Source organism: Pyrgilauda ruficollis, unplaced genomic scaffold (assembly GCF_017590135.1).
Source record: "Pyrgilauda ruficollis isolate IOZ18807 unplaced genomic scaffold, ASM1759013v1 scaffold4, whole genome shotgun sequence".
Taxonomy (NCBI): Eukaryota; Metazoa; Chordata; class Aves; order Passeriformes; family Passeridae; genus Pyrgilauda; species Pyrgilauda ruficollis.
In genome coordinates, this window is record NW_024525489.1 from 11,515,928 (window position 1) to 11,531,253 (window position 15,326).

At 36.6% G+C, this 15,326-nt stretch overlaps 1 protein-coding gene across 1 annotated transcript in view; it reads right to left on the reverse strand.

The window, feature by feature from the left end:
- ZFAND3 (zinc finger AN1-type containing 3) overlaps positions 1-15,326 on the reverse strand; it is a 133,796-nt gene that overhangs the window by 95,115 nt on the left and 23,355 nt on the right. The window contains exons 2-3 of the mRNA XM_041476775.1: positions 5,311-5,351; positions 3,365-3,391 (exon numbers count right to left, since the gene is read on the reverse strand). Coding sequence (XP_041332709.1) covers positions 3,365-3,391; positions 5,311-5,351 — 68 coding nt within the window. The remainder of the gene's footprint in view (positions 1-3,364; positions 3,392-5,310; positions 5,352-15,326) is intronic.

Consider the following 15,326-nt stretch of genomic DNA (forward strand, 5'->3'; position numbering starts at 1 on the left):
GTACTAAAACTTGTGGATTGACATCAGAAATTACAAGTGTATGAAAAATACAAACATAAGACTTGTATCATTCATTTAGGACTGAAAACTTTATGAACACAATGCTGAACGAAACATAATTTAGTAATTACCATACAATATGGTACAGCAAAAAAAGCATAATTTGAACTAGCAACATGCAAGATGCACGTGCTGAAAAGATTTCCAGTAAGCAAGCTGAAAGCTTAACTAAGAATCAAATCAGCAGTTAATTAACAGCAAAATCTATTTAGGCAGGAACGCTGATTTTTGCCAGCTCATGCTTACAATAGGAGTCATTACTGCCAGAGGTGGCAGCAATAACAGACAAGTTCTAAAGAGCTCCCAAGATTTACAAAAACTGAGAGAAAAGGAAATTGTACTATTCAATAACTCTGAGACACAAAAACCTGCCAATTTTGTAAGCTACAAAAACTGTGTGTGATTCAAGCATGACAAAATAAAGATCTGCTCAACAAAGGAAGGTTAAGATATGCAAAAATATGAAGTAACTCTATAGTCAGATATCTGAGTTCAGGCAATAGGTGAATAATCTGACACTTCTAGATTCAGATGACAGATAGTACATGTTAATGTCTACTTTTCTTTTTCACTCCTTATTAGATCTTTTCAAGTCAGGAACATAAAAAATACTATCAAAGTTTCAAAATTTCATAATAACCTAGCATAGAGTTAAGCAAATGTATTGAAAATAGAGATGTGGTTCTAGCAACACCAACTTTCTGCTACTATAGTGAAGATTAAAAATTTCTAATTTTTTACTCATCAAGAACCCAGTAATTAAAAAAACATGTTTTACTTCAGCCTAAAAATAAGTTATGAGTTGAAGCCCCTAAAACTCAGACCATTCTTGGGTTCTATGGCTGAGTTAGTTTTTCAATTTCAGTGACGCTGATCTAGTACTTTGCACAACATGAATAAAAATATTACACAGCTGAATTAAGGGATAGATATCTCCTCTAGAAGTTTCAATTGCATGTTCAGACAGAATACCTATGATTTTGATTCACAAATCCATGGATACTCTAACCATATTTTATCTTATCCTTATACTTCCAGTTTTGCTATTACATCCCTCCACCAAACCATCCAGCGCTGCGCTTACCTTTATCTTCGCACACTACAGAAAAAGCTGAAATCCATTTCCTGTACCTCTCCTTCCGTGGCTGATAGAACATAACACGAATTAAGCCTTCCAGGCTCACAGTCAAATGGATTAAAGACAGACTGCATTTCTGGGGGGTGATGTAAGTAGAAAGTGTAGTCTTATCATTTTCTCTATTTAAATTTTTGTTCTTACTCTGTAATAGTTCATTCTGTGACTGTTCCCAGAGGTTCCAATTAAAATTGAATTCTTGAGGTACCAGGTGCTGTTTCCATGAATGCAGAATTCCTGCCTGAAAGATTCTACTTTATCAAGTGGCATTTCAAAAGGTACTCAAACAATGTCCCTACCTGAAGGTGATACTAGAACTTCCATAAACCTAATGGGAGCAAAGACAGGTTAATAAAGAGTACTTTTGAAAATTTTAACTCATCACTGTCCTGTATTTAATCACTCAGAATTCACAGTTTACCATATTGAAAGAAGAAAGGCTGCAGCATTCTTGAAAGATGTGGTGTCACTAAGGGAGATACTCTGGCCATAATTTACGTTTTTTTACTTACCAACCTATATTCTGACCAAAAAAATAAACACCAAAATACCTACAAAACACATACCACTCTACTGCATTTGTATTCTAGATGCATGGGAAGTCTGAAGCAACTACGTTTTTACCATCTAAAGAGCGTATTTATTTGAAGCACTTAAATATGTAGGGTTACACTTGTTCTCTATCTGGAGACTCTGAGGCATTGATTACACATGGTCAGCACTGAATTGGAGACAGAATGTTGTGAAGTACTTTGCAGAAGTACAATTAATTTGAAATTATTTCAGAGAAGCTCTTGAACATTTTAGAGTCTGTTGCTTCTGCAGGGTTTAAGTGCAGCAAGTCAGGTATTCCTTATTGGAACAAGCAGATGGTATGAAGAGGAGGCAAAGACAGCTGAAGAGGGTAGCTAACTTCAAGCTCTTCTGCAGTATTTATCAACCCTTATCGGCAAGCTAAGAACTAGTCTGTGGCAAATGAACAGCAATTTTATGGTTGTACAGAAGAGCATAGCGAACTTTCTGGATCTGGATGAAAACACTGGGCAGTTACAGGCAAAGGGCTGCATGTATCTGTGCAGTATGCAGCCCATTCTTGCCATACACTTATCACTTCTTGCCAACAACTTACCTCTGTAATAACTTGTGAGCACTATTCCCACATTTAATGTAAGAAAAAAGTACAAAAGATAACCAAAACAAGCAATGTCAGTCTCCCTGCCATATTATCTGGTTGCTTTCGCAGTTTGTCTCATCTTTGGACAAATGTGGGTGAAAATCCAGTGAATTTATTTTGATAATAAATTTAGAAAACAGAAGCACTTGGTCAAACAATAAGGCAAACTGACATTACCCTTTGCTCCAGTTCTGGGCTAATTAATCTGATTTATGTCAAACTTGCCCATGTTTTCCCCCCAAGGGATGGGTGTCATTGTTTAGGAATGGTACTCCCAAATTTAGTGTCCCACTGAAACTCCAAACCACAAGCTGCTCCCTCAATTCCCCCTCTCCTGTGGCAGGCTGGAGAGGAGAATTGGAGGCACAAAGGTAAAGATCTCAGGCTGAGATAACAACAATTTACTGGAAACAGCAATGAGATAAGAAAACAAACATTAACAGCAACAATATTAGTAACAAAAATGTACCAGAGAGAGGAGAGTGGTTCACATGCAAAATTCTCAGAACTAGTGCTAACAAACCACTCTCTCTGCCAGACTTTCTTGACTGGAATACAACCCCTTCTCCCTGGAGGAGTGTCCCTTTTCCCCCACCCCTGGCAATGAGGTGAGATGGTACAGAATAACCTCCTGTAACCTACACAAAGTTACCCTGTCCTGGCAGAACCAGAACAATGGGGAAGCCAGGAAATGCAGAAGCAAAGAAAACTTCATGATCATGTATTTACAAACTTGTTGATAGCTCAGAAAGTCTGAAAAACTTGCTAAGATAGGGAGGTTCCATGAATAAATCATACTGTATTGTAAACAGAATGTTTCACCCCTTGAGGACTTGTTGCCCTTCTCCCCTGATATATGTAAGAAAGGAATGCTTACACAAATGTAAGGGTCTTTCCTGCAGTGTGTGTCTCAAATTAATATTTTTTTAAAGGAAGACTGGATTCTTCAGTCTAGAAAAAAATGAACAAAAAAAGTAATTTAAAGAGTTACTAACCTTTTTCATTGTGTGGATTTCTTTTTTCTGAAATAAAAGAAAAAGGAAATGATGGTCAAGAGAAATAGTATTTTGAAATTTTCCCTCTGCTTCAACACATTTAAATAAATAACCTGCCATTTTAAAAGATAAAAAAGAGGAACTAGTTTTCACATCCCTTTTCCGGAGTGCCTGAAACAGTGAAAAACATCTTTCAACACCTTACTTGCCTAGAATCTTGCTGCCTGTGGTGGTTCAAATTACAGAAACAGGAGTACATGTCTTTCTATATCAGTATATAGCTAGAAACCCAGTATAGAAAATATGCTAAAAATATTTCAGTAACAACAGGGGAAAAAAAGAAAAAATAGAAAACCACTTTTATGCTGGAATGATGACACTGAAAGGTTTTGAGTTATGACTCCAAAGGAGTTGGAGTAGTTCTAATACTACTTGTTGAAGCAACGATAGTTAAGATCTAAATAAGATAGAGTAAACTTGTCTTTTTCCACAGTATCTTCTACAGTACCTTTACTCCAACCACTAGCAGCTCTTTAAGTTACTAAAACTCTTGCAAAGACTCATGTCATTAAAATAAACAGGCTCTAAGGAACATCTTGGAAATTTAAAAACATAAGCTCTCCCACCCCCACCCCGCCAATCACACAAGGTCTCATCTCAAAATTTTACAGCAGAGAAAAAATAACTTTATCAGAGGTAATAGCATTTCAGAAAAATTGCACAATAGAAGCCAAGAACTTGTCTTCTCTTTAAAAAGAAACAAAATTACAAGCAAATAAAAAAAAACCCCAAACCAGTAAAAACCAAAAGAAAAGATGCTCTGCCTAATGCCTAGTCTGTTGGGTGTGAAGTGTTGGGTACTCTGCTAAACTCAGCAAATGAGGGACGGGCTGTTTTGATGTCTCAGAATCAGAACACCTGCATTGCTGAGCATACAAACACAAATTACTTACAATGCTAATACGAACAAAACAGTCCTACTGAGTCAAATCAAAGATTTGTTTGTGACTGTGGTCAGTAGGGAAAGAGTACAAGAAATTACTTATACTTTCTTCAATGTACCATTTCCAGAGACCCATGCCTTTGGAAAACAGCCAGAGAAATACATTTTGCTGAACAACCTTTTAGCAATCTTTATTTCCCAAGTGTTTGTTTAATGAAGTGATGCTGAACCCAAGATCTGAAATCTAAGTGAAAATTAATTTTTTGCTTTAAAAATGCTAAATAAGCTTTAAAGTTAAAAAAAAAAAAAAAGCTGGACCTTTAAAAATTTTATCTGTTGCCCCAAGGCAGTTAAAAATCATGAGTTATGACAGGACCTTAATTACAATTAAAAGTTAAGCTTACAATACTATGTAATACCAAAAAATTAATTCAGAAGGGCAAAGCTAGAAGCTGCTAGCAGCAAAAGGTCAAAAACAATTCAAAAACAATTCCTGAGATTTTACACAATAGCAATGACCTTACAATAAGAAAATAATATGAAGTAATTAGAACAGCCTACTGATGACTTACTGATCATTTAATGGTCAAGGGCTGCAAGTTAGAGGAAATGGAAGAAGGTGTTCTATACCAACTTTTCCTTTTAATTTTTTAATTCATTCTATATATCAGAAGTTATTACAAAATAAATCCTACAAAATTCCAAATTACAATTCAGACTTATGTGTTGCGGAAACCACATCATCTATACAGGAGCTGTGCTGGCAGTGAAGCTATGTAGTACAAGGATGTACCTAAATTCCCTAAACTTCAAGAACTAAGTTTGATGGGTACATTTACACAAGAGGTTCTTGATTAGCAAATAAAGAAAGCACCAAAGTGAGGAAAATCTGATTACATGTACACACTGAAGGAAAAGAAACCCATGCATAAATCCTAAGGAAGATGCCAACAATGTGGTTTCAGTAATCTAAGGGAAACACAAAACCTTTTACTGCACTTACCAGCAAAGCATTTGGAACAGAGATTCATAGTCTTGCTGGACCTGGGGCAAAAAAATAAAAAAAAATAGAGCTAAAAAATTCATTATATTTCTAATCAATACAGGGAAGTTTTGGGGGCAATGAAGCAAGGGTAACAGAGAACGTAAGAACTTAAATGGCTAGGAATCAAAGGTAAGTGGCTAGAAGTGGCTGCACTAGAAATGAGAGTACGGAAAAAGACTTTGTACAGTAATCTCTTTCCAAGAGTTTCCAAAATATGACTTCTACACATTTACCTCATATATGAAAATAAACTTATTTGACCATTCAATGTATACGTTACACATTCATCATTCTAATCTTTGTATTGCAATGTGATAACTATGATAGATAGGAAGAACCAATACATTCCATTTGAATAGCAGACTCCCCATAGCAACAGCTCTGCAGTCCTGACAAATCCTGAATACAATACAGCAATGGAGAGATTAAAGTATTCTACTTATAAGGACACAGACAGATGTGCTCTTGGAAGTCTAGATGGAATGGTTTAACTAGTTATTACATCAAGCTGTTCATTACTACCCTCAGCTGCATTCAGCAGTAATTTAAAATAACCTGGCTGACTTTGCACTGACATGGACTAGGATAATTCCTAGGATCCACAAGGGTGGTTCAGCTTTAAGGGCAGCAACCTTTAGCTGAGAGAATAACAGCAGGAGAACAGCAGCAGTATCTTAAGCCTCCCAGATGTCTACAAAGTGCATATGCAATTATGTCACAGGTGTTCAAACATCAGAAAGTCAGTAGCCTTATCAAAAAAAGGTTATAAGACCTCTCTAGGGCTCCCATGAAAATACCCAAAGCCCCCAGCTTACAAAAAGTTCTCTTCTAACACCACATGTCCTTTACAAAGTGACCTGGAGAATATTCTCAAAAGTTCTCTATGTGTTGGATTATCTTTAGGTAAAAATGAACTGGTTTCTGTGCACACTGCCCAATATTTGATTTGTTCAGCATTCCTGAATCATCTCTGCCATTATTTACAGGCATTAACACCATCCTAGGCAAGTCTGAAAGTATCCATTAACAGGCAAGGTTGTACCAAAACTGTCCATGCCCCTAAGTCCTTTCTTCCTCCCCAGGGCAGCCTCCAGCTGGAACATATAATTTAGCCAAATTAGTTGCACCTTTCTCTCTAGGAAAATACAAACAAAGAAACAACTGAGACTACCAAAACAGTTGTTTTCTACCTCCAAGCAAACACAAAGGGAATTTTGAGAGGATATCTGAGTCTAACAACACATCAATTATAAAAAACTGCTTGTTACCTTGAGACAAAAAAATTTGACAACTTTTTCAAAGCAATTGTATCACAAATGAACATGTATCAGAATTATAGATTCCCCCGCCTGAATTTGCAGATGGTTATTTTAAATTACTTTCTAGTAACAAAGTAAATCCAGACCTGATCAATCATATCTTGGTATCACCAAAACATCAGAGATGGTTTTCAATTCATGCACATCTGAAAGCTGGTTTACATCAGGCTCAAAAATTCTATAAGAACACATATCACTGGAGATTTGAGACATAACCATTTGCCAGCTATAGCAAGAGCTACAGAAACATGAAAGCTAGTTTTAAATGGAAACAGCATGCGCACAGGAGAAAAGTTAATTTCCAAGAAAGAAGAAAAGCAGAACAGCCTTTGTAGCCATACAAATATATCATCAGCTTGGTAGATACCCAAAGATTCAATGGGTTGACGGTCTACACAGATTATCTAACTTCAAGAGAACTGCAATTAAAAACAGCATGGTGAGTCAACACCTACAGCATCAGTGTGCTGCAGTTCAGTACTCACTGCTTATGGGTTAGACCTTCTGGAGCAGCTCAATATGCCAGGCAGGACCTTCTCTGCAAAGTCATTAAACCCCAGGGGCAGCAAAGAAAAAGAAAGGCAGAGTTCAGCTGGTTCATACTAATGACATTGGAATGGGCAACGACAAATGTTTTCAGTGGTATAATCAACCATCTCAGCTGCTAAATATCAATCCAAAGCCCCATATAGTATTTACTTATCAGCACACCCACAATGGGAAACACAGACACAAACACAACATAGAGCTCTGTGAAAAAGAAAAAAAGGCTGCCTTGTACATCCAACACACAAAACCGCATCAAATTTTCTGAAAGGACAGCACTATTGGACAAGTGACCTTGTAAGCCAAGTAACACTGTTACAGTTTCAAGGATCACTTTCCTGTCGATCCTTGTATATGCCTTTTCAAGGCATCCAAGTCAGTCTGAAGCTGCTACTAGGATGAGAACCTGAACCTTGAGCAGTTTTTTTATTAGTTTCTTTTACATAGCCACTTATGTGAGAGCAGATACACACAGCAGCACTACACTACAACTAAGGAAACAGCAAATACAGAGAAACAGCATCGATCAAGTCAGCTTCTTTATGAAAATGCAATATTTAATTGGAGCAAAACTTTTATAAAGAAAATGCATTTATGTACATCAAATTTTGTAGGTCAGTGTATGACAAGTAAAATGTTTGACAGCCTTTTGCTATACTGCAAATCACTCCTGTCACTGCTAAGAGGATCTCCTCTTTACAGCAGGCAAGGGTTCACTCACCAGACTTAAAACTGAGCAAACTTGCACATTGCTGTTCTCCTGCAAAGCACATGTTAACCACATCACTGGTTTAATTATTTCTCAGTGACTCCAGAATTCACCAGAAGCTCATAGTGCCAGGGAGGAAAACAAAAATGTAAAATTTCTTTGTTCCTAACAACCTTCTCAAATATATCATACATCTGCAATATCTGTTCTTTCTAGGGACAATTTCATTTGAAACACTCAAAGTTCTGAAATATCTAAGTCTTAATCACGACACAGCCTTCTGTTTCCACTTCATAGGAAAAAGACGGTCATGGATGACTTTTAGGGAAGGCAATACAATTCCTGTTTCTAGGAACACATAATATCATGACTGTAGTGCTGTATAAGGCACAGCAAGGCTAGAATTCTAAGTTAGTCCTGGCAATGAGAATTCTGTGTTTTAGACTGCAAGTCTTAAGGTTGACACCCAGCACTTCTACACCCTTCTGACACAGCTAGCTTGGGATATGCTTCTGAATCAGATATCAAATCACCACAGTTTTTAACTGCACATATTATAGTAATTCCTAGACTTCTCTCATAAAAAGCCAGCTTCATGCTGAACAGCACCTCATCCAGAATTACTCACAATGTACATTTTATATGTACAATATCCCTAGAAAGTAATTTTTATACAGATAATTTATAATTTCTACTTGTACATAATTTAAGCTGGTATTCAGAAAGACATTCATATTTATAGATAAATCAAGTCAAATAGAATGGCATTATCACTGAGGCAGAATATATAGTTAAACCCCCTTTGGAGGTACTTCCATCTGTCAAAAAGAAACCATTTAACTAAAGTGTAATACAAAATTATTATGTAGATTGGAAACCACAAGGTGAAGCAAGCTCAGAAGGTCAAGTGGTGGACTAAGTTAAATGCAGAGGATACTTCAAGCCCAGAGGTTATAGAATGATTGCGGGCAACAGTTCTGCAGGGTTTGGTTTGAAAACAGTGAGGGCATTAAAACTGCCTCCACTGCCCAAGGAAAAAACCCACTCCCTTAACAACATGGCCACGAAAGCAGTAGCAATGACATAGGGACTTCGAAAGAGGAAGAAATTTACAGAAATGGGAAATCCTGGAAGTTCTAACATGTTTATACTTTAAGCAGGAAATAAATTGCATGTAAGGATAAAAATAAAATGCACATTTGAGGCTCTGAACCATCACCCCTTACTTGTGCTGTTGTGCCTACAACTCGCCACAGCAAAGGGAACTATTTGAGCATTCAGACAGACGTGTACCACTATAATGTCCCAATCTCAGAGAGATGCACATCTGCATCTCCAGTCAAAGGTGCATAATGCAAACTGAGAGCCAGCAATGGGCATTAAATAGCAAAAATCACATACTTCAAATCCTACACGTGCTCATATCGTGTACCACAATTGATATATAACTAATTAAGAAAACTGAAGAGATTGTTGCTTCCCTGATTCCATTTTCATATGGTACTTCCACTACATTCTTATGAAGGTGTGAAGTGGCTTTATCTGCTCCAAGAAGAGCACTTGCTCTCATAAACTCAATTTTATGCTCTATCCTATCAATTATTCCTTATATTTCCTGCCATTTTACAGTATATCACTGCAAGGAACCACCCAAATCAATGCACATTCTTTTCTGTCTCCATTGGAAGTTTGGTTTTCTTTCCCCCTTTTCCAGTAAATGACTACCAATACAAAATCATATTCAGAGAATGCAAGTGAATTCTAGCCCTAAATCTCAAAGACACAACTGTTAGATGCACAGCAGCTGATCAGAATAAACAGATTCAAATGGCAATCTCACTCTGAAGATTCAAGAACAAATCACATGCGGAAATTTTGTGCGGTCAAAGAGAGTTAAAAAGAAGTATGACAAAACTTGACTGATCTCAAGATTCAAAGATGAGAGACTCAATCTCCAAAAACAAACTTCTGCCAAGAAACTTAGACAGGCACGCCTAATAAATAATGAAGGTTTTGGTAACAGAATACTCCATTTTCCAGCAGATGGCCAGGTGCTTCACAACTCTCCCATCCCATCTTTAAGACAAAAAACAAAAGGAGATACCAGAAACTTTACCGTACGCAAGTGCCAAAGGACAGTACAAAATGCTCAGCTTCACCTGTATTAGCATGCCACCTAGACTTTTTACGGTAATGGTGAACTAGTATTATCAGTACAGATGTTCACCAATGACAAGAATTGTGCAGCTGCCTTGGAGTAAAAATTCTACTACTACATACAAGTATGTATTCTTAATGCCTGAAAAACAACACTAGAATAATCATAATTCTTTAAACTAATTGTTGTTCATATGTCTTTTGATGATGGAATAAGGACATTGGAGAAAAAATGCTTTCATGCAGCATATGTGCATTAGACATTTAGTTTTAGAGACATTAAAAACCACAGATGCTAATTAAGCATGACTATAAAATCCCAGGTTCTGCATTTTTATTGGAAAAAAAAAAAAAGCCTTAAAGTCTTCCAGCACATCTAGTAATGGTTTGTTACAATTCAGAAGTTGCTATGACTTGGTAGCAGGAAAACGTATCTACTTCAGTGTCCCTGTAATTGCACTGGTGATTAAATGCAGCATGTTAAATGCTTCTTGGTCCCCTTCCAGCACAGCAAATTACAGTGGGATCACAGTGTCACTAGAGTACAAATATATCTCAGCCCCTGAATGATATCTGTCCGACATTGTCAGGGGCCCTATGTTTGAAAAAGATTAACATAGTATGAATCATGTCATTAATTAGTTAGAAACACAAAGATACTCCCTATATGCTCAGCACATACGATGTAATGCATTTTGTAACTTAGGATGACTATACTCATGTTAAATCAATGCATTTATAGTACTGTAGTTAATGATCTGTCACCATTTCCATTAGAAAGCAATTTTCAAAGCCTTAGACCTCTGCTAAGAATTCACTGTGAGCTGAATCCTGGCACAGGGCAAAAGCAAAACCATAGCAGACACGTTTACTTTCATCCAAATAAATTAGAAGGATTATTTATTATTAAAAGAAAATCGATCCAATTCTGTATTTCCCTGACACTTTTCATCATTCATTCAGAGCATCTAACGCTTCACCTTGTACAGGAGGGAGGTTAATTAGGCTGTGTTAATAAGATCCTCAGTTGTCCTTTGAAAGTTTTATATATCCTGTACACTACCTTCTGAAAAAAGACATTTTACTTTTCTAAATCAGAAGTCACCTCACTAACTCCATATATGCTGTATATTTGATATTTATATACCCTTTGTAATTTATAATCTTGTAAAGGGAATATAGGCAAGTTTTTTGGGGCAGTTTAAACAATTATTCATATTTTCAAACTGAGGTAATTCAATTATTCTTCATAAATGATGCATGCCAAATTCCTTTCAAATAATAGAGCAGAAGTGGAGCATGGCAAACGCAGGTGGACCTACAGAGAACTTGGCAACAAGAAAGCCACATGCATTCAGAAAGAGATTTTTAAGGGAACTAAGATCTGAAATGAAATATCCCACAAATGCAATCAAAATCTTCCACTTAATCATCTATTCTATACCTATATGCTCCAGGGTTAAGAACTTCAATTAGAAAAGTGTTATCAGTAACATTTTTTATGATTACAGCTACTACAAGGGATTGTGCTTTAAAAACATCAGTATTCTGGTGTTGGACTTCTCATTTTCACCACAATTTAAATGTTGCTTATCATCTGAAGATTTTTGGTAACCCGCTGAAAATGATACTTCAGTCAGTGAGCCACATGTTCTTACCTCAATTTTAAATAAAATAGAGGGCAAACTTTATGAACTACACAGTGTACTAGGGCAATGCCCTTCTGGCAGCTTTCCACACTCAAAAGACATGCTGATGTAGCCCAATGAAGTAGCTGGATCCTAATTTACTTTTTTTTTCAAATGGGTACACTAAAGCATCCTTTTAAACTCCATGACTGAAAGACTTTTTATGTTTTAAATACATAAAGACAATACAGTTTACAATTAGTCCAGAAAAGAGCACAAACACACAAGTGGTAAGAGGGGAGAATGTGGAAAATACACAGTGAAGTAGCAGAGTCTTACAAAACACACAAAAACACTGATGGAGTTTTCACTGAAAGCCTTCTCCAACAATTCTTAAAATAAACTGCAAAAGAATCCAGTGCATTTAAATGAGCTAAGACAGGTTGTGAGAACTTCCACCTGATTCATCTGGGTTTCTAGCTGAACTTAAATTTTGTTGCCCTCCAGTCAAAGCTAAATGGTTCATATTCCCATGAATACACAACTCTGTCCTTTAAAAAAAACAATCTCGGCAACAAAATCATATACCAAACATTCCTCTGATAACTCTTCAAAATCTTTTTCAAGAAGATGTGTAGTCTACTATTTAAAGGACAATTAAATTTTGGAATTCTGAGAGTTGAAGAAGCCTTTAGTGAAGTAGGAATAAAACTTGAAAGTTGTGATCTACCCACCTTTCACCAATTCCTCAAGGATATTATTTTCCTGTATATTGTAGGTAGTAACTAACATTGCCCTATAACAACACAATCATCCTCCTGAGATTTACAATGTAAGATATTAACTTTATCTTTTTCTTCAGATCAGACACTCCAATAAATGCTCTGCTGACAAGCACCACTCAAAAATCTATTCCATTTCTGTTATTCCATTTACCACAGGATCAGTAAAGAGATACTAAATAGTAAAACATTCTTAGGAAAAAAAAAAAAAAAGGCAGCTGGAAGAAACCTCAAGAAAGAAACTGTTTTGTCCCTGGACTTAAAGGTATGGGTAATTACATATCAAACCTCACTAAGAAACCCTCCTAAAATACTTCCTGACCTGAACTGCCAGATTTAGCATAGAAAGTAGGAAAATGTTTGATTCTTGCTGATTTTAAGCTCAGCATGTCTTTTCTGTACACAAATGCATAGCAAAGCATTAAATTTTTTTAATAAAAAAATTTTTCTTTTTCTATGTATACTTTTTTACTTTTTTTATACTTTTTTTACTTTTTCCAAGTATACTTAGGAATGCCTGCCATTATGTACCTTAGAATGGTTAGAACGTTTCAATTCTTCCTGTGTGGGGGGAGGGCAACAGCTTTGCAAAGTATTTCCAAGATGGAAGGGTTTATGTCAAGTCACATTTAAAAGGACAAGGCATGTAAACTGGTTTTAAAATGTTGTTGTTGCATTTACAAATCACACCAATAAAGTCTGGTATAAATATTGTGCCATGTGTATTCTCCCAAAAGCTAGCAGAACACCAAAATTATAAAACAAAGTTCTTTGTAGTAGAGTCTACATTTTCCATCTAACAAGTCAAATATTAATCAAGCAAAAAGGAGTTTCAAGTGTTGACCATCCCAAATACGGAAAGGCACTTGAAGGTGCACTATATGCAAAAGATCTGACTGGATGACTTAGAATCCAAATCATTATTTTGATTATTAATTTCTATGAGTTAAAAATATGGGAAGCTAGATTCAGAAATAAAGCAGCCAAAACCAAGAGGAAAGAGTATCCCTTGGACAAAGCAAGAAAGCATTGCTATTCTGAGATGGGTAAGGAGCTATGTCCTATTTAGTAATGACAAGGTTATCCAGCAGGATCTCTCACCTGCCTAGACAACCCCAAAAAGCAGCAATGAGAGACATTTTGCGAATGAGAGACAAACTCCCTTTTATGGTTCTCTGTACTCCTTGGTTATTGAATCCTTCTGAAACTGCACACCATGACAGAATTGTGGCACTTCTTGAAAAAGCAGCTGAAGAATTGTGACAAGGAGACTGTAATCCTATCTTAACTACATTGTTCATAAACACATCTGAAAGAAGGTACCAGTATGGAAGTTAGCAGGCATTTTTCCTCTTCCCCATTTAAAACAGGTTTCAGTAGTCTCCAAAAGTTTACCTGGATATTCACCATGGGGAATTCACTTTCTTCCATCCTAGCCTGCCTTATACCCAATTGTACAGTCAAGAAGCAATGGGGCTCTTACTCTGGTCACTGCTGCCTCTACACCTGACTGACTATACACAGACATTTTCAGTTCTCAGCTGTGAAAATGCAGCTACGTCTCATGATCCTATTTTAGAAATAAGAGTACTTCAGCTCAGGAATTTGAATTGTATTAAGATTATGCCTACACTAGGAACAATCTGCCAGTTAACTAAACAAAACGTTCCTGGAAGCAGATCTACCTACACTGTCAGAAAACAATTCCGCCCTGCTGTTACAATAGCAGAAAAATAAGACAAAGTAAGTAGGAAAAAAACCCACATAAAAAGTCACTTTTTAAATTGGAATGAACCACCCAAGACTATCTTACTCTTAGCAAAAGCAGGTTTACATGCTCATCTTGGTCATCCCAGAATTTTGGTCAATTTCCAAATAGCTCTCAGGTGGATGCCTGTCCCTGATTTTTCTATCTATCAGGTAGGAGAGGTTCCCATCCTCAAAAGAACCATCCCAGAGTAAAGAAACAGTGTAACTCTCTTGCTATTCTGCAAAAATGTTATGAACTTATGTTTTCACCAATACATTACACTAAGTCTTGGCTCAGAACATCACTTTGGATGTTTAACCTTGAGAAGAGATATCCTCTCATAAGTACTTTGGAGTTTTCTAACAGTTCAGCATCATTCCAACCAATACAGCATTTCCAATCAGCACAAAACTGCTTATAAATAATTCTTTCACAATGTTTCTGCGTTAAACATCCAACTTCCAAAGCATCTGAAAAAGACTAAATAAAACAGGTAAAATTTAGAACAACAAAGAGTTAAGGAACAAACCAATACAAACATGCTTGGTAACACCAAAAAGCAAACAAATCCTCAAAAAACCCCCAAAACGTTATAAACAATAATTAGGCTGATAATAGCAAAGACTTACACAAAGCAAGACAGGAATCTGAACACAGAAAAAGGTGCAGTTTTTTCTTTCCCACATGTGCACCCAGGCACAAACACAGGTAAAGAAATACAACAGCAGTTATACAGTAACCACCATTAGCTCAGTGAAAAATGACATTTGATAGGCTGGGACCTACAGCTCCATTGATAGCTCACATAAAGCAGCATCCTCATTTCAGCAGTGTTCAGTACAAAGTCACTTTCTCAGGAGCTTCTAAGACACAGTGGATACTGGTCATGGAAAGTGTTTTCAGCCCCAAGACCCTTCACTTGCTGAAGGTGTTTGCTCTATGAACATCTCAAATCATTCCATTCAAAGACAAATCCAAAAGTGGCGGGTGTAGGAAATCTGCACAATTAAGAAATTCAAAATGAAATTAAGTGCTTGAGAGACTTGAGAAGATTTTTTTGAGGGACGGGAAACATTATTTTGG